Source organism: Oxyura jamaicensis, chromosome 1 (assembly GCF_011077185.1).
Source record: "Oxyura jamaicensis isolate SHBP4307 breed ruddy duck chromosome 1, BPBGC_Ojam_1.0, whole genome shotgun sequence".
Classification (NCBI taxonomy): Eukaryota; Metazoa; Chordata; class Aves; order Anseriformes; family Anatidae; genus Oxyura; species Oxyura jamaicensis.
In genome coordinates this window covers 114287478-114307478 of record NC_048893.1, presented here as the reverse complement: position 1 = coordinate 114307478, position 20001 = coordinate 114287478, and the positions used below count along the sequence as shown (strand labels likewise).

The 20001-nt window shown below is 40.6% G+C and overlaps 1 protein-coding gene across 1 annotated transcript in view; it reads right to left on the bottom strand.

Moving 5' to 3' along the window:
• Positions 1–7317: 7317 nt before the first annotated feature.
• The window catches only part of LOC118170768, a 193328-nt gene continuing 180644 nt past the window's right edge, over positions 7318–20001 (bottom strand). The window contains exons 7-8 of the mRNA XM_035333347.1: positions 18662–18754; positions 7318–8198 (exon numbers count right to left, since the gene is read on the bottom strand). Coding sequence (XP_035189238.1) covers positions 8147–8198; positions 18662–18754 — 145 coding nt within the window. The 3' untranslated portion in view covers positions 7318–8146. The remainder of the gene's footprint in view (positions 8199–18661; positions 18755–20001) is intronic.

Genomic DNA, 20001 nt, shown 5'->3' with positions numbered 1-20001 from the left:
TTTCTTTCTTTCTTTCTTTCTTTCTTTCTTTCTTTCTTTCTTTCTTTTTTTCAGCACCATATCTGGCCTTAGAGAATGAATACATTTTGTATCAGTAAATTAGGTAGTATTCTTTCCCCTGGTGTGTGTTATCTTAACCTCTAATCACCTCTTACATTAAGGCACTATATATCACTATTCAGAACATGCATATTCATCTATATGCACACAAAGATATGGGCATATGCTATCTCCTTTTTTTTGCCTATATCATTTGGTGATATTACAGTTACTGTGAATAAAAATAATTTAGGAGATACTCCATGAGAAATTAAGATGTTTCAATCAAACCACAAAGCAAATGAAGATGACACTTTGAGCAGAGCAATCCAGTAGGAGCAATGATTTGTCTGCCTCTGTGCATCTTGGAAAAACTGATCTATGCTGTTCTCCACTCAGTGATGTACAATCACTGTTTTGAAGATACATATTGTTAGGTTTTTATTCTTTATTTTATGGAGAAAATGCATTCCTCACAGAAAATGTTCAGAGGAGCAATCAATACACAGAATGAATTGTCTGTTGTTAGATCTGAACTGCTTATCTGCAGATAGTACATTTTCGTACTCCAGTGTGCTCTAATAATCATCATGTCTGAATCGCAATGAACATTTGATTCCCATATCAAAAACACATACACATACAAACAAACAAATTTCAATCAACCTTCACTGTCTTTGACAGCATCAATTTTTAATACCTGAAGAGATTTATAATGTAGTTACAATACAAAATCCATAGTCATAGTCAGACCACTAAGTTTCAGATGCCTTAGCCTTTAAGATGTGGAAAAGAGCTGGGCAGAATGCAGTTGGGTAAATGCTCCATTATCTTTGCTTTCCTTGCATTGAGAAAGAATACATTAAAGAAAAAATAAAATCCCCCGTTTCTTCTATATCCTATCTGTAAGGCATATGTGCAAATTCTTTCAATGTGCATATCATTACTGGAGACTAAATACTCATCTAAGCATACCATTCTCTTATCTCTTTCCCTTACTGCTTTCTTGCTCTTGCTTGGGTAACTGGCTCAGTTTTTGGAGGACTACTTCTCTGATGCTCTTTCTTCTGAGGATGGCCATTGAAAGAACTGGGAGAGTGCTGTCTCCATCCACACCCAGTCAAGGCTGGTGGAAATTACCACTTCCACCAAAAAGCTCGGCTGGAGCTTACCTGCCTGCCCAGAACAAGTGGGGAGGGTGGGTGACTCTAGTGGGTTCCTGATGCTCCCTTAGCAAGAGCTTGCTGCACAGTTACACTCCTACTTTCTCTCTCCTTTTTAACGATAATTAAATAAGCATACTAACTAGCTAATAGCTGGTGCTGAATCCTACTGAATCATTTTCCTAAGATATGCCAGCAAAAAGACTTGTGTCATGATGAAAAATCCTTCCCACTGTCAGTTCTTTAAAGCAGCCTCAATTAAATCAGCCTGATGGCCAGGACTGTGCTGCAAGACCCACTTGTCTTGATAGTTCTGTTTTGACGTGGGAACCTTCTCATTTTGGTCTTGTTAAAAAAAGTTTTTACTGATTTAGTTCGGAGGTGCAGAATGGGAGAGTCTGCAATCAATAAGGGCACAAGCACTTGCTGCTTGTTTCTAAATCTTACCTAGGCATATATTTTTTTTGCTTGAACGTTTCTGAAATTTGACATTTCAAAGCACAGTCATTTGTAAATTAGAGGGAACTGAAACTGTTAGACTTGCAATCTGGAAGCTGTTAGGTCTATGGGGAATGTACTTACCTTTTTGCATTCCCAGATTTACAGACAGACCTCTAAAAGAGAACTGGATTGAACCTCTGAGGATTATGGTAGCAGCTCCTAGAGATCTCCATGGTGAAAAGCTCTGTACAAACACAAGGCAGTTGAGAGTCCTTAGAGATACAGTTTAAGCAGATGAAGAAGAGCGGTGAAAAAGAGACACAGGAAAATAAAGTGCTTTCTGCAAGATGATACCAAAACTCAGTGGAATAGCCGAGCTTTAACCCCAGGTTTTGTGATTTTTACTCCAGTGTCCTATGATATACCACACTGTCCCCTAACACTTGTACTGTGTGCTTCCTTTTTATACTCTGAATATCTCCACCTGTCTATAAAGACACTCAGCATAGAGGCAGATCTCTCTATATATGTAGATAATTCTATGTGTATATAGAAATTTATCATATAGACCACATTCCAAACAATGTTGATAATTTAAAGACTTCATTTGAAATAGTGTAAGTTTATTTTTCTCCTTTAGAAATATCCAGAATGTCGCACTTCCCATTATGGAAAGGAATCCTTTCTTGCCTTCTGAGAAAGAGGCAGTGATATTGAAATTTCCACAAAGAGAGTTTGTCCCTTGAGTGTTTTTACAGGCATTTGTGCTGAAGAGATGTTAACACAAGCAGCATTTCACATGAAATATATTCCCATTGCTCAGGATTCTGCTACTTGATGCTTGCAGTGCCACAGCTCCCCACATTTACCAGTCCTCTGAGGATCCCTATAGCAGAAGTAAAGAAGCCAGGACTTAATATTTGAATTATGGAAAAAGAAAAAGAAAAAAAAAAAAGGAAGAAAAAAAAAAGAAGAAAAAAGAAAGAAGAAACGAAAAGCAGAAGGAACAACATTTCAAAGTTTTCTTTTATATGCAATGTGGGAGGGGGCAAATGACAAAGTGGCTTTGGGACCACTTTAAATCAACTTTTCCAGTCCTAAGTGGCTAGGGGCTTCTTTGCATGTAGCGAGGACCAAAGCAAGTGGATGCTGCCCCCGGGTGCTACGTTATCCTCAGCCCCTCTCCGTGGGTTGAGCTGCCATCCTGAAAAGAGAGAGGAGCTCCCATCCGGCAGACAAGGTGTCCCCCGACCTCATCCAGAACAGGCCTCGCTCATGCCATCAGAGTGCTTCCAAGGTGAACCTCCAGTGTTATGTAAATGCCGATTTTCATTGCTGCGGGTGCGAGCAGGGATGAACCACCCCAGCTGGCAAGGGAACTGAAGTGAAGCCTCGCTTCCTTCCCCACCTCTGATCTCAGATCAAAGGCCTCAGCCCTGCCTGCCGCACCCTGCTCCTGCAACCAGCAGAGCCGCCAGGGCGATGCTGGGGGCACCTGCGTGGCATGGCCCCACCAGCACCACCAGCTCTGGTGGGGCAGCACGGGGCTGCCTTCTCCTTATGGCCCCTGCCATGGTGCTCAGTACTGCTGAGGGCAGGAGGAGGATATCCAAGTGGGAAAGCGAGGGCAGAAGAACAGAAAACGCCATATCAGAGCGTGATCCCGGGAGCATCGCTACTAATTGCAGCAAACTTGGCAGAATGGGAGCCTAATAGGCCTCCTTCATATGATTGTGTGACTAAACACCAGATGCCCTCAAGGCACAAACTGACAAGGCTGTGTAAATCTTCCATAAAGTGTCTGTGATCCTTCTGACAGAGACAGGATGTTGAAGGGAGGCCATCCTCCTGTGGGGTAGAAGCTGCTGAGGTAGGGGTGAAGGTGTGTATTTCGTGAAAACATCCATTTTCCTGGAAAAGTGGCAAGACCTCAAATACTTTCTTTCTATTTTTCTCCCGTAGAGCAGCATAGTTGTCCATTGCCATGAAGAGAACCGGATGCCTTATGGATGATCTTGGTGCGTCATGGGAGGAGAGGGTTACTTTGGATTTATCTAAGAGCGTTGCAAACCACATGGCCCTTTTCTCTCCAGCCTTATCTTTGAAATGTCTCAAGAGACATTTTATTTTTATGACTGCTCAAGGACTGTAAGCCCGAGGAGCTGCTTTTGGGAATGCATATGATCGCTGTCACATCAGATGATTGCATTGTAACGTCAGCACTGTCTGTGGAACACCGAGTAGCTGCTGGGTCTCAGCTCTCCATCTGCAGCTCCCCAAGCTACAGGATTTTGAATCTGGAGTTTTAATTTTGGTATTTTCAATAATTTGAAACCATTTATTAAATGGGCTAATGCATGACATTTTGCCTCCATGTGTTCTGTGGTCAGCAAAACATATAGAGATTGCTCTTGAGAAATGTTTATCTGTGTTTGTGGTTAATGTGGATGATTCCCTTAGGGAATGTTATGGTACTCTGCCAATGAGTCTTCTTGTTCCAAAGCACAATAAAACTTCACAATTTTAAATCACTGGCACAAAACCTTTTTTAGGTTATGTCAGAAATACCAGGTATCACTTTCAATAAAGTTGCAGCTTTTTTTTTCTTTTTTTTTTTTTTTCTTTTCTTTTCCTTTTTTTTTTTTTTTTTTTTAATTTATTAGCAGCATGAAAACAGTAATCTGCAATATGCCTGCAGGTCAAAATGGGGAAAATAACCTTCCTGAAATGAAGATTTAAGATTTTTTTCCTCTTCAAAGTTCCACACAAATAGAACCTTGAACTTTCTAGAGGCACAATTTTCTGATGGAAAAATTCCATGGAAAAATATGTAACTAACATGTACTACCAGGAAATCTGGGGAATTTAAACATAGTTAGAATTAAAAGAAAAAAAATCAAATGTGTATTGGTAACACTTTGACATGAGTTACTGCACACATGAGTGGAAGTGGAGTTTGAGGTCATGTAATAACATTTTTTTCTTTTGGAAGATAAAATCAAAGTGTTTCTCCAAGCTGTTTTTGTGAAACTGACGTCAGATACAACTCCCTTGATCCTCTATTGGATCTGAATCTCATGGAGCACATCACTAAGCTTCAGAGGAGGAAATAAATACTTTTAGCAAGGGCATATTCCTCTCTGGTTATGGTCACCGTCAGGCTGTTGAATTTGTTCTGGCTCTCCCTGATAGAGAAATAGCCCACAGAAATGATACTGCTATATCGAAAGATAACTGGTTAATCCCATCTTCCAAACTACTGCACCTATTTCTCACTGTGAGCTTGATTACTCATTTCAGACATTCATTTCTTTCTGTTCCACACAGCCCTACATTATGCTGCCATATGTCACTGGCAACCTTGACGTCAGGAATGATTACTTTTGTACCTGTGAGTCTAAATGTTAGGGGTTAATTAAATATGTCTCTAATGATTGCTTTTCTTGTGTTGCTGTCCAAAGTTTTGATACCAGGTTGAAAGTGATAAAATCTAGGAAGAGAGAGCAGCCTGGGAGGAATGACTTCATAGGAATACTTATTTTATGGAATAGGAAAACAGTTAGGTAATATAGAAGTAGACGACTGGGTTTTGTGCATTAATGACTAAGCATGTATCACACCAAAGGTCATCCATTTCATATACACCACAAATATGCAAGCCTAGGTCTGTCTGATGGTGACTAGTAGCAACATTTCTTGTTTTGTCTCCATCATCATGGGTTTGTGATTGTGGTGGGGAGGTCTCAGGTCAATGATTTTGTTCCTGTCGATGTAATTATTGCACAGTTAATAGTCATAATTCTCCAGAAATGTGGGAATTGCTGTAGATGGGAGAAATCAGGTTGGATATTAGGAAAAACTTCTCAGAAAGAGTGGTTAGGCATTGGAGCAGGTTGCCCAGGGAAGCAGTGGAGTCACTGTCCCTGGAGGTGTTTAAGGGAAAGGTAGATGTGATACTTAGTGACGTGGTTTAGTGGTTGACACTGGTGGTAGGTGGACTGCTGGACTACATGACCTTGGACGTCTTTTCCAACCTTAATGATTCTATGATTATATGAAATGGCTTCTACAACAATCAGATCCGTAACCAGGCTATTCTGCCTTTCTCACCAACAAGCAATGTAGTTTAGGTTAGTGAACTGGAGGATGCTTTGTCTGGGTTCACAGAAAGCTTTATACATTTAAGGCAAAAGTTAGCCCATATTCTGAAATTATAATTTCAAAAACAGATCCCATATATACCAGTATTTGGTATATCCAGACAGATCATAGCTTGGGAACTATTTGCAAAGCCAACAGCTTTGTCTAAGAAATTTAAGTGAGGACTTCTTTCTCTATGAGCAATTATTAATGTAAGAGATTTATTTCTACCTGACAAGCCAGCAGACACTCATTTGAATCTACCTATAGTGTAAGGAAAAAAACTGTGCCTGAGCATTAGAATGACCATTTTATCTCCTGATGTGAGCACCCTCTGGCAAGTGTTCCTCATCTACCCAGAGATGATGTGCAAGCAGGCCATCACAACATGAGTTAGACTACAGAAAGACAACAGATATTCCATACATAATGAGCATCAGTGTTATTGCCTCTGATCAGATGCAGTAGCTTCAGTAAGGCAAGTGCCTATTTGCTTCACACAAAGGCCATGGCACATCGCAGATAACAATTACTGTTCCACCATGTACCCAGTCATGCCATAACCTAACCTGTGAAGTTAGAATGAAACCAACTGTGATTAAAAATGACTAGAACAAAGCAGTCCTAGTATCAAATTGTCCCTGCCATGGTCAGGAGAGAAAGGAAGATTTTTATCACCAAATCTGAAGAGTTGTCCTCTCCTTCTATAAAATTTGTCCTGTCCTTCTGTGGAAGCTTGGTTTCTTTTATACTAATACTGACACAAGTGAGCACCAGCTAACTATGTGCTTTGCTTTCCAGGCTGACTCTCTTGAGAGCAGACAGTTGTCACTATAGCCTCTCTCTCTCTCTATACATATATATATATATATTTATTTATTTATTTATTTATTTATTTAATTTTTTTGATAGTCTTCTTCTTAGACTGGCATTTCAGACCCTTTCTGACACAAAGGACATAAAATTTTTTACAGCCTTACCTGTATTAGGCTGAATTTGACTGCACACTGATGAGTTAAAGGAGTGCTGAGGGAAAGGAAACACTATTCTCACATCTCCCTTCTCTGAACAGATATTTCTAAAATGTCAGAAAAGGTGGGCAAGGGTTTATAGCTGGATAGACTACTAGAGACTACAAATACTACCTTAACTAGGGCATGGGGTTTTTCAATTTGCAATTGAAAGGAGTAAGATCTTCTTGTGGAGATCCATCAGTACAAGCTTAAAGATGTGCCTTATTTGCCTAAGTCTGGGAAGAGAAACTACCACCAAGTTAGGTACTTCTCCCTCAAACAACTGCATAGACAAAAGGGATCTGAGTGAAAAATCTGGAATTAAAAAATAAATGATATCCATACCGTTTCAATAAATTTATAAAAACAGGCTTTAATCAAAGGGTAGATTTTTTTCCTCACTTGTTCAGAAAAGGTTTGCTTTCCATTTGAATCCTATGCTGTTATATATTTAATTTCCTTTATTATTATTATTAAAAATGTCTTTATTGAAAGTATTTCTGTAAGAAAGAGGTTAGAGAGAGAGGTTACTGCCTTATCATTATGACTGCCTCTCTGATTGAGCAGAGTGATAGCTACATGCTCCCGGAAAGCATCTCTTCTGCTGCAAACATACCAGCCACTTTCAGGACAGCTTAGTCAAACTGCAGCTTAGTGTCTCATTTGCAGTGCTTGGATTCTTCAGTGTGGTTTGCTGTTCCAGAGAATGTTTTAGGAACCCCTATCTACTTGATCTGTGTTCCTGTTCCTTCATTTTTGAGTCATCATCAGCAATGGATTTAAGGTTGGTCTCTAATTCTCTTTCCACTGAGACATCCCTTAAATGTTTTTTAGGCATCACATTTGCATGTGAACCACTACTTAGCTTTTGGGGTTTCTTTTGTTTTTTAGAGCCTGCAGTCAGGCAACACAGATTAATTTCCTTGGCTGACAGTCAGGGCTCACAAACGGGAGCCTAGAAGCAAGGCTGAGCTGAAATTTGCTGAAACAAGGGTGAATTGACACAATGGGCTCCAGTTTATAATAAAAGTTGTTGGAACAGAGGTATAAAGATGAAAGTGTCTTCCAAGGGAGTATGCATCCAGTCCATCTGTGTTGGAAGAGATACAGCTTTCATGTGTCTGTGTTTTGTTGATCTTGTCTCATTTTCTGACTGGAAATATCACTCCTTCTGGAGTGCTGAACATCTACAAATCCAGGCCAAATGGACATGTATTTTTCAGATCGTGTCTGGACAGAGTTTCTGGGCAGCAAAAGAAGACATGGTTGGAAAGTCTGTATCCTAGGCAGATGTTCTGCCTGTACATAGCAGTTCCACCGGACTGAAGATGGGTACAAGCCTCTGAACGTTCAGCACCCTGCATGGGCACATGCATTTCTGCCCTGGACATCTCTGAATGACCTGTGGAAGAAGAAAAGTCAATGTGATTATGAACACTAAAAAAAAAAAAAAAAAAAAAAAAAAGAGTAATAAAGATGGAAGATCACCGTGTAACTCTGCAGCTAAATTACGTCTTTGCTCATGTATTGGCCTTGGTTTCCTACCTAGACATCATGCTAAAACCTTGGACACAATGATAACATGTCCTTGCCTCACTGATGCAGTGGTCTCTTGCTTACTGTTGGTTATCAGCAGACATGGAGCACAGCTCTGATGTGCCCAAGAGCATTACATGACTGGGTTTCTTGCACCAAATACAAGAAAGCCTGATGTCATGTTGTTGCATTTCACAAAACAGATCACTGCTGCTTTTATTATTACTATTATTATTATTATTTCACTTTGAAAAGGGCTATTTGAATCAACAGGGAGATGCCCACATTTCATTAGATCACTGAGGAATGGATGAACGGATGGCATTTGTTTCTTCACAAGGGGAGTTTTTTAAAAAATGCAGAGAAGAAAAGGAGAAAAATAAAACAAATGTTCTCATCCATCTGTCAGCAGTCCATTAGCAAACAAGTCCTTGGCAGTAGGGAAACGAAGAGCATTTACCATGCTCTAAGGTAGACAGTGGGACAGAAGCAATACTGGCTGACTTGTGGCAGCAGCAGTACATCATGTCAAGTTGGACCTATCCTTTCAGCAGCAGCCAGCTTGATATTTCTTCTTCCTCCCTCCTCTCTCCTCTCTGCTCACTGAAATTTCCCTTTGCAAACAATGCAGCGTCAGGGGGTGGGTGAGATTCTACATCTCCTGCCAATGCTGGGATTTTCTGATTATCACTCAAAGAGAAAGCTTCTTTCCAAGAAAACCTCCCTGTGTGAGCTTGAAAATCTTTGTAGAACTTGCTTCACCTACACTTTCCATGTCTCACAAGAAATCTGTTATCTGTGTGCTTCCTCATTCTTTGAGCAGACTCAGGAGAAGCCAGAGGGCAGTGTGGCTGCCCTCTCCAAGCGGCTCCGGCTAGCTTGCTTCCACTTCCTCAGCTAGCACATTTAATAACAGCTTAGGTGCCCATAAGCACTTTGAGGAAAAGTTCTGTGAAAAAAGGAAAAGTATGATCACCTTAAATAGTGTACTCCAGGGACAGGATGAGGAAAATGAAGCTGTTTTTTATTTGCGTTGTGCTCCATGGAGACAGGGAAGCTTTACTAGGGCTCGGCTGAATAATGAGCTGCTGAACAGAGAGCCCTGCGTATTGCTTTACAAACAGTTCCTCATAGAGTTCATATTAATTATCCCATTTTCTTATTAGATTCAGCTGATTTCTCACTCACTCTCACATGACTTTGTGTAAGGCTCTATGATGCCTTGTGAAAACAGCAATGACACATCTATGCTGGTATAATCATTAGATAGCCTCACAACTCCTGCTTCCCAGTGTGGTCATTTGCTTGCAGACAGACACTGCTATGATGCTGTGAAAGTCTCTGTTTATGTAAAAATTGCTGCAAATCTGCAATGCAGATCATCAGTGGGGAATAGCCAGAGGGTGAAATCTGTTTTTCAAAGGTGCATAATTTTCCAGTGCTGGGCTATGGTTACGAAAGTTTACCCTCATTACAGATTTGGTAATACAAATATAGGTAGTTATTAATTTTCTCTGTTTTTATTTTTCACTTTTTGCCTGATATTGCCTTGTCTCATGCTGCACCCAGGCAGGCAATGGCTTCCACATGGCTGAATGACTGTAATCCTGCAGCAGGATGGGATGGAGGAAAGCACTTCCCTGGATAATCAGGGATGGTAATGGGCAAGTGCATTCTGATTCAGGCCAGAGCTATTTCTTGAATACAAAGAAAGCAGAAAAATAAACTTTCAAAATGAGTCTGTTTAATTGGTACCTTCCTTGTCTGTCCAGCAACTCAAGGGTTTATCTGGTTTATTCTGACCATTTTCTTCCCAAGTTGTTATGAAATGGCCAGACCTGAATGGGAAGGGAAGATGGATCTGGCTATTTGTACAGACTGGGGGATGAGAGGCTGGAGAGCAACCTCATGGGAAAGGATCCAAGGACTCTGGTAGATGGCAAGTTGAATATGTGTCAACAGCGTGCATGGGCAGCCAAAAAGGCCAGCTGTGTCCTGGTGTGCATCAGGCATGGCATTGCTAGCTGGTTGTGGGAAGTAATTGTCCTGCTCTGCTCTGTGCCAGTGCAGCCTCACCTCGAGTACTGTGTGCAGTTTGGGGAACCATAAGGAAGGACATAAAACTGTTACAGAGTGTCCAAAGGAGGGCTACAAAGATGGTGGAGGGTCTGGAGGGCAAGATGTATGAGGAGTGGCTGAGGCCCCTTGGTTTGTTCAGCCCAGAGCAGAGCAGGCTGAGGGGAGGCCTCATGGCGGCCTGCAGCTCCCTCACGAGGGGAGCGGAGGGGCAGGCGCTGAGCTCTGCTCTCTGGGGACAGCGACAGGACCCGAGGGAACGGCATGGAGCTGGGACAGGGGAGGGTCAGGCTGGGGGTTAGGGAAAGGTTCTGCACCCAGAGGGTGGTCGGGCACTGGGACAGGCTCCCCAGGGCAGTGGTCACAGCACTGAGCCTGGAGTTCAAGAAGCTCTTGAACAAGGCTCTCAGACATACGGTCTGATTTTTGGGTGGTCCTGTGTGGAGCCAGGAGTTGGACTCGATGATCCTTGTGGGTCCCTTCCAACTTGGGCTACTCTGTGATTTGGAAGGGAAGGGAAGGGAAGGGAAGGGAAGGGAAGGGAAGGGAAGGGGGGGGGAGGGGAGGGGAGGGGAGGGATGCTTAACTTGGCTTGTCTCAGCTCTGTGATCCTCATATTAGAGGATGTTGTTGACCAATGTTCTTGGAGTGTGCAGAATACTCTTGCTGCCCAGAGACCATGAGCATGCCAGAGGCACTCGCTGCTTGGAGCTCGTTGCAGAGGTGCTGGCAGTCCTGCTGCCTCTGTGTGGGAAGCTGCATAGCTGCTACAGTGCAATCCTGTTGGTGAGATTTAATAGCTTGAGTCTGGTGCCTTGCCTGTGTGGGCCTGAGCTGTTATCCCCATTGAAGAGGGTGCTGGGCTGTCTGACCTACACCAGTGCTAGCTCAGTGCCTGTTGAATCACACTCTCCTGCAGAGTAAAGACATTTCTAAGGTTTTTGTTTCCCCTAACAATGAAGGTTTTACTGGTTACCTCTTCTGAACCTTTCCTGGTGGGCTCACAGCTCATTGCTGTCTCAGAGGAACAGGAGAGCAGAGTCTGGCTGTGAGCACAAGCAGGGCAGTACCCTGTCAGGGCTCCTTACCACCCCTGTTCTACAAGGGAAGGTCACTGTTTTGTTTGATATATTCCAGACTTGGAGATGAGAGGAAGGGGGGTGGGGGTGGGGGTGCAGTGAGAACGATACTTACTGACATTGTTGAGGAAAAAAAGAAATGGTAGAATTTATTTTGGCTGCTTTTAATACCCATTCTTTTATGCTAGCAAACAAATACTGATTCCATCCTTTGCCTGCATATTGATGTTTGTCTCTAAAACAATTTAGCTACAGCACAAGAATCGGAGCCTTCTGCATTAACCAAGGCAACAAGTGCAGTTGTGGACCTCTCCTTCACACCACTGCTTCAACACACATAATTGTGGTGCATACGAATTTTGTTTATAATCTCCTCACTGTGTATATGCATTCCATTGCAACCTGTGCAATATATCATTACATCTCTTACAGTGTAGAAATACTGTATAAAAATGAGATTGAGTCCTTTATTTATAGTCATCTACAGCCAGATGATGGAAAACATTTTCTGCTTAAAGAATGATTACTGTTAGTGTTTCCTGGAAACCCCTTTCATCAAACAGTGGGAATGTTTCTTGTCCTTAGCATCACATCTGCAAAGTTAGAGCCAAGAAAATGTCAATAATTCCATTATTACAAATCCCAGCTTTCAAAGATTAATAATTTTACACGTACTCACTCACACAAATACAAAAGCATTTTGAGCTGAAATTTGGCATAAACATTTGTAACCCAAGAGCAAAGCTTGCTTCTGCAAAATGATCTCCACAGTTCTGAAGCTGAGAGGACTCTCAAGGTGCCTGCATTTTTTGTTTGCCTTTTTCTTTCTTTCTTTCTTTCTTTTTTTTTTTTTTTTTTTTTTGAGTCACTTGTTTGGAACTGATACAATCTCACTTGCTATCTGGCAAGAACTCATTTGTATGTCTGAAGCTCTCAATAGGAAAAAAAAAAAAAAAAAAAGTGGTTTACTTTGTCATGCTTTCTTGTTTTTATAATGGGGCTTTCTCTAGATGCCAAAGAAAGGGAGATGGTGAAGTTCAATTGGTGCAACAGAATCCCTTTCTCACTCATTAATTTTCCCTTTAAATATTCCAGACTCCCATTTTTTAATTCCCTTTTATACATAGCTGAGTAGTATGTATAAGAAGTATTTTTCAGGAAAACGTCTTGCATAAAGAAACCAAAATCCCAAGTAACTCCCCAAGCACTTGGAATAAAGGAAACCTAATTTATTGTAGTTTTTGAGTCTGATCAACTTGATTTTATAAAGATATGAACTGTAGTTGAAGTCTTTTCCATAGCTAGACATTTAGTTTTTCATTCTTTCTCACCCTTTTGCCCTTTCTTTTCTCTAATGCAGATTTTAATTAGCTTGCTCTCTGTCTGTTTTTATAAATTTGGCTGAAAGATGTATATTTGACATCTCTTCCCTTCTTCCTGTTTTTTTTTTTTTTTTCTTTTTTTCTTTTTTTTCTTTTTTCTCCTTTCAAACTGATGAACAGAATCAAATAGTATTGCCAGGTACTCATATTTGTACAAAATTAAAAATACACATACAGTGGGAATGCACAAATCTCATTAGCTTAGAGAAGCAGGCTTAAAAAAGCCTTCTGTCTTTCTCAGTTTTTGTGTGACAATGTCTCAGTTGTCCAAGAACCCCTAATAAATTAAGAACGTGCAATAATAGTGTGAATTTCTCATCAATCATTGCCCGATTATGTTTGGGCACCTACGCAAAATGTAAATAATCCAAAGTGCCAAACATAAGGCAACATGCCCAGTTTCATTTTATTATGCAACTGGCAAGTTGCTACACTACAGAAGTGCTGGTGAAGATGAATTTGAACAGATGTTTTTTTGTGCTGGCCTAAAATCTTGTGTCAAAATCTAGGACTTGGCGATATTCTGAACACCCACATTGTTCATGTTGATTATGAAGGAGTACAGTCTACTTTAGCTTCTTCCAGGAGACCCTGTATCCCTGCTTTGCGTTTCTGGACCGTTGGCTTAAACAATCCACTTGCTCTGTACACATGCACTTGCTTCCTCCCTCAATCACCTCTCCAAAGTACGAACAAACTTCCTGAAGTTATCACTCTGTATTTCAGCTTGTAAAACAAGGCATTTCAGGATTTTTTCACTAGCTGCCTTGGCCGCTACTCCAGCTGTGGAGCTGTGTCATGACGGGTGCCCGGAATCTGAAACCTAAGTGGAGGAAGTGGCAGGCATTTGATACACCCGTCCGTGCACGTAGTACTGCAATAATCATCCGTCAAATTGAATGCTGAACATCACAGACTAGACAGCTTGAGTAGGAAGTGTACGCTTTCATGAGGAGTAGTCTTTATTCTGTCATTAAACCGATACAACTGGGTCAGAAACAACTGAAGTGAGTTCATGATTAATGTGTTAAAGGCAATCGACTGTAACTCTGTCATCTTTTTCCAGCTGAGGGAAGGCACTAAGTGAACTCTTGGTCAATCTGTGCATAGAACACCTCTCTGCTTTGAGTTGTAGTTATGCTGACTAGGAATTAAAAATGTTTCTAGGACAGTCATTTTTATTTGGCTTCACCTTCAGATGGCACAATGTGCTTCAGAGAATCTGCAATAAGAAATGTCTGCCAGCCAAAGGTTCCCCTTTCCCTGAGCACTGGTGACACCAAACTCAGAGAGAAAGAAACAAGTCCACTGGTCTGCCAAGAGAAGCAGAAAGTGTGGAGAGGAATATCTACCTAGATAATACTTGCCTGGCATAGACCTGCATGCCACGCTAGGTCAGTTCTTTAATAATACAGAGAAACCAGAAAGCCTCATCACAGGTGATCTTCATTTAACCTCAGTGGGAAGCACTTGAAACAACAAAAAACTGATTGAACAAATTTCCTGAGTACTTTGGCTTCAGTTAGAGTATTCACATACTTAAACAAGCTGGAGTCTTCACCTAAGTGGTGACCTCAAACAGAAAACACAGCATATGCTATTTAAGTGCTGGAAGGGTGTAAAACATGTGTGGACACCCTGTATGGCGTTCTGCCTTCTGAGAGAACACGTTAGGGAATAATCTGGTGTTAACTGAGACTCTTCTTAGGACTTAGACTTTTGGTAATGAAGATCCCTATTATCATCAGGGCACGGGGGATTTGTCCTGTAAAAATACTTTTTGCTGCGACACTGACAGGACACCTTTAGTATAATCAGGACAGATAATTCCAGACCTGGAGAACTAGGAGAAAGTGGAAAAGTCACGGCAGTTGTTCAATGTCTGATAAGTAAGTTGTGCATATATCAATGGCAGATAACAGTGCTTGTCTTCTTCAGGAGTTCTGTAGCATGACGTGCCATCTATTCTTGTCTGTAGAAATCACCCCAAAAACCTGCATGAGATTTTCTGCTTGTACTTTTTTTTTTTTTTTTTTTTTTTTTTTTTTTTTTTTCCAATTGAATTATGCTGGTATAAAACTGTTGGAATAGAGAGGAGCATCAGGGTGTCTGTCATCAACGTCCATACCAATATGACGAGCATTAAAAAGAGACCATTCCTCAGTAGTGTAGAGAACGAGCGCTGCAGTGGATTGTATTTCTGGTATTATTATTACAGAGAGACTTGCAAGAAACATACATGCTGTGGATGAAATGGGTACGGAATCGTAGAGGCTAATGATAGAAAAAGGCCACTTATGTCAACTGCTACATTTCCCTGCTGATATAGGATTGTTCCCAATGAGATTCAATGTATTTTTAGTGCTTTGTCCAGTCTGGTTTTATATGTAAATAACAAAGATTGTCAGTCATAAAGGAGCCTGAAATAGTTTTGTTCTAGTTCTGTCTTCCCTTTTCCCCTTCTTATCCGGGCTAAATGGGAACAGGAAAGACATTCATTCTCTCCCTCTCTCTCTCTCTCTCTCTTTTTTTTTTTTTTTCCCCTCTCCTTTCTGCTGTTTGACCCTCTTCATAGACAGGATTTCTCTGACCTGATTTTAAAAAAACTGCATTTGGACAGTTCAGCATTATAAGCTACTTTATCACAGGTCTGATTTAAGAGGTCTCTTCAAAATGCAGAGGCTGTGTTTGACAGGAAAAAACAAAACAAAACAAAACAAAGCAAAACAAAACAAAAGACCTTGCAAACCAACCTGGAAAACAAGTAACAAACAAGCAGTGATTTCTGCTCAGATAGGAACTGAAGTGGAGCTTTTGCATATGCTTTCTTCTGTTCTGTGTCTCACATTATCATCAAAGTTATTGAGATTCTTCTCAGTCTCTGCCCATCCATTAGGCATAGCCTTCCAGAACATTGGATGTGGTTTAGGCCACAAAGTATCAAGCGATTTAAAAACGAAACAAACTTGTCTGCTTGGTATAGAAAGAAAACTGTGTGAGTTCTTCAACATTTTCTTATAAGCACCCTTTCATATTTCTGAAGACTCTCCCTTTTTTGGCTTTGCACCCTTGGGGAGTTGCATCTCAAGAGGACATAAGCTGGTATGGCATGGCTTTCAGAAAACTAAGTTTTTGGTTTGAAACTTACCTGTATTAGGAAACAAACTTCTCCTCAGTGGTTTGCCATTATGCATACCAGCAACTCAAATAAAAAGACCAAGGAAGTTACAGCTGAAGTGTGCATATCTTGACAAGTGAATGGCCCTCAGCATAGCTTGTCTTTGAGCCATGCAGAGTCACACCTCTGCTTTGGATTTGGTGAACGTAATACCTTCTAGTCAGTGAAACAGTGGACAGATTAATGCTCTCTTTGTTTCTGATGGGAAACAGAATGGGAGCTACCATCTCGATGGTAGCCTGAATGAAAATACAGAGAATAAAATGATTTAGGTATTGCATTAATACCATCTGAGTGAGCGTGTCCTATCTGCGGCAAAAGGAATAGAGAGATGGAAAACGAGGACAAACAAAAAATGACTTGTCATTTGCTACTAAGATAAAGCTGTGGAGAGAGAGAGAGACCAAGGAAAAAAGAACTTGTATTAAGGATTGTGTTGGCTGAAAAGACCCTTGAAATAGAAACTGAGTCCTATTTACTGTCCATGCTGAGTTCAGGGAAACAGGGCTCCTGATGTTCTCATTCAATAATCAGCCTTGCTCAAAGCACCCAGCTCCAGCACCGGTTTCTTTTCCTAATGCATACAACCCTCAAGGCATTCAATATTGTCTAACTGCTGCAGTTGCTTTCATAAAGAAAATAATAATAATAATAATAATAATAATAAAGAAAAGTGCCGCTTTCTCTCAGAGGAAAACAAAGGCAAAGCAGCAGGGTTTTACCTGGTGCCCATTACCACCTGGTGACAGGCTGAAGTGTAATGGCCTTTGAGAAGTCCTCTCAGAAGCTGATGAGAGCAAAAGCAGCCTTGGCCCGTACTTCAACTTACTCCTGATTTACACCAGGGAAAGAAGAAAGAGCATGCAAGAGTGTGGGGATGAAGTGTGTAAAGAGGAAGAATGTTCACCAGAGGGAGAGTGAAAATACACCAGAAATGGAGGACTATTGGCAACAAGTATTGTATTGTCAAGCGCTGTATTCACATAGGTTTTTCCCACCAGAACATCTGATTAAGGACACTTGAGAATAAGTGTTGGAGCAGGAGGTTTCTGTTCCCCCAGAAACCCAAACAGTGGCCTTGGATTTGTGGCTGTCCTTCCCAGTATGTATCTCCTCACGGTTGTGACATTGATTTACATAACCACAGTGAGCCAGTCAGCTTATGAATTTATTTCTAATAGAATGCTTACTGATAAACCAGTTTCAGGCAATCAGGAAAATCACATCTGTGTCTTAGCAACAGAAAATATTGCTAACCTGAAAAACAATCACTAACTACTTCACACTGTTGTCCTTCCACTATCACAGGGGAAGTGAGTTATTTCAAAATGAGTTCAGATTTGTGAAATGGCGTATTTTATATTTTTTATTTGTAAATGGCAAAAATCTAGTAACTGTTGACCCAACTTTTTAAAATTATTACTTTTTTTTTAACTCATCTTCCTTCTTGCCATGCTTTCTTACAACCTTTTTCTTCAACTTGTAGCTGCATGCCTGGCTTTCTGAGTGTGGTCTTCAGGGTTTACCAGTATCTTTCCCAAGAGCTGTATTTTCTGGTGTTTAAATTTGCTGCTTTTCTTCCATTGCAATTACAGAGTGCATTTTACAGGGTTCCCTGTTTTTTATATGCTCTACCTGCAAGAGTCACCCAGATTTCCTCAGCTCTTTTTTTTTTTTTCCTTTTTAACAACTCACTTCAGAGCACTCATGTCCCTTTTTGTCTTCTATTGCAAAACAACCAACATTTTGATTTTTTCAGTATATTTGTGTTTCCATGGTGAAGAGAATATTATAATCTTTTCTTGTGGCTTACCAGCTTTGAATGGTATACACTACAGATTTACTTTTTAATCTTTTGGCATAGTTTTCCACTTTGAACCCTTTGTATTCAAGAGAAATGCATTTTAAACCAGGTGATTAGTAGATATCTGCACTTCAAGGCCAAACTGGTAGTCTGACTTCCAGAAAATTTCACCCAGCTACCCTTATCCTGGGTTCAACATCTTGTATTTGCCTAAAGCATGTCTCCCAGAAAGGCACCTGGGCTTGAGTTAAAGGATCCACATCTTCATGTGGTAGTTTCCACAAATAATTAATCACTGTCTTGAAACATTGTTCCTTATTTCTCATTTGAATTTGTCCAGATATAACTTCCAGATACTGATTCATGTTTGGCTTCTGCTAGATTTAAGTACATAAGGTACTTATAATAAAATGCTATTCAATCTTCTCTTTGACAGGCTAAACATATGGAGCTCTTCAAGTCTCTCACTTGATGCTCTTCCTGAACTGAATCATGGAAACGAATTATGTTGCACCCAGCATGCCATGGGGGGAAACAAGGGGAACATGTTTTGCACAGAAACGTTGTGCTTCAGCAGGGCATGGGAGAGAAAGAAGAAGAGGAGGAGAGGGAAGACTAGACATATAGCTCCTTAGGCAAACTGCAAAGAAAATCATCTGGAGATGAAAACAAGACTGTATGTCTCCCATAGCTCTGTAGTTATTTAACTGCTGTTTTGAAAAAAAGGCATGGGGCAGAGACTGCTTAGAACATAATTAATCTCCAACTGCATCTGCTGGTGGTTTGACCCTAGCAGATCCAGAAACTTACCTGACATGGACAGGCTGCATGGTTCTCTGCGACTTGCCCAAGTTATGAGACAGAAGCATTTGGTCATCATCATAACGTTTTGGAACAAAGAGGCTGTGCTGGGAAGAAAAATAAAATAGTTTTTATTTCATTCTCTGGAAAGGAATATTCTGTCAGTCATGTATCAAAAAGCATAAAACTTACCTGGAAGAGCATTAAAATTGTACCTGTACTCTCATACCAATACAGTGTCATCAAATAAATAGATTGATAATAATAAAAAACCCTCAAATGAAAGTATTATTTCATTTCTATGTAGGATGGCATTTTTCATCTGCTTGGATATTTCGCTTCATTTTTTTAACATATATTTGGGTTATATATTATGCATAAACAAGTAGAAATATCACTTATTTTTAGCTTTTTAAAAGTTGTATAGAAAACACAAGGTTAAGGACAAGATTTGTGCACAGTAAAAAAAAAGAAGTTCCCAAAGATTATTATAAAAGATGGCTTCAAGAAAACAGTATTAGGGTGAGCAGGCCCAGGTTACAGGTTTAAGATTACAATATTAAACTTTTAAATACCACATTGCCTTGTCTGAAATAGCTAGTGTGTGGTTAGTTCTGTATCCTTGTAGAATTTTAAAGCAAAACCAAAAATGAGCGTGGTGAGCCTAGACAAATACCTTGAAGCATATGACATTTTTCCAAGCTAGGCCAACTTGTTTTTTCTGGGTTGTATAGTAAGTTGGTTGCACACACAAGATGTTTAAATTCTTGGAAAATTCTAAGTATTGCCAAGACTATTTGATGTGATAATCTATCCCTCTTGCCTGTTTTGAACACTTCTTATGTCTTCTATTTTCCTAAAGCGGAGTTTGATATTTATTATCATAAACTCAGTGACTCAGAGACTGAGAGGCAGAGAACTCTTTATCACAGGATCATAGAATCATGGGGTGGTTTGTGTTGGAAGGGACCTTAAAGACCACCTGGATCCAACCCCTGCCATGGGCAGGGACACCTCCCACCAGACCAGGTTGCCCAAAGCCCCATCCAGCCTGGCCTTGAGCATTTTCAGGGATGGGACATGGGACATCCACAGCTTCTCTGGGCAGCCTGTTCCACTGCCTCACTTCTCTCTGAGTGAATAATTTTTCTTTTTGCTCACATCCCTACAATAATAATAATAATAATTAAAAAAAAAAGAAAAAAAGTGTAGAACCCCTTTTCATCTAACTATTAGCAAAAAGATGCTCCCCCAACACAGACTTCACACAGGCAAACTTCAGGCTGAGTGGATGGCAGTGGGGTCCAAAATACCTTCCAGAATGGAAGAGTTTATCTCTAAGCAACAGG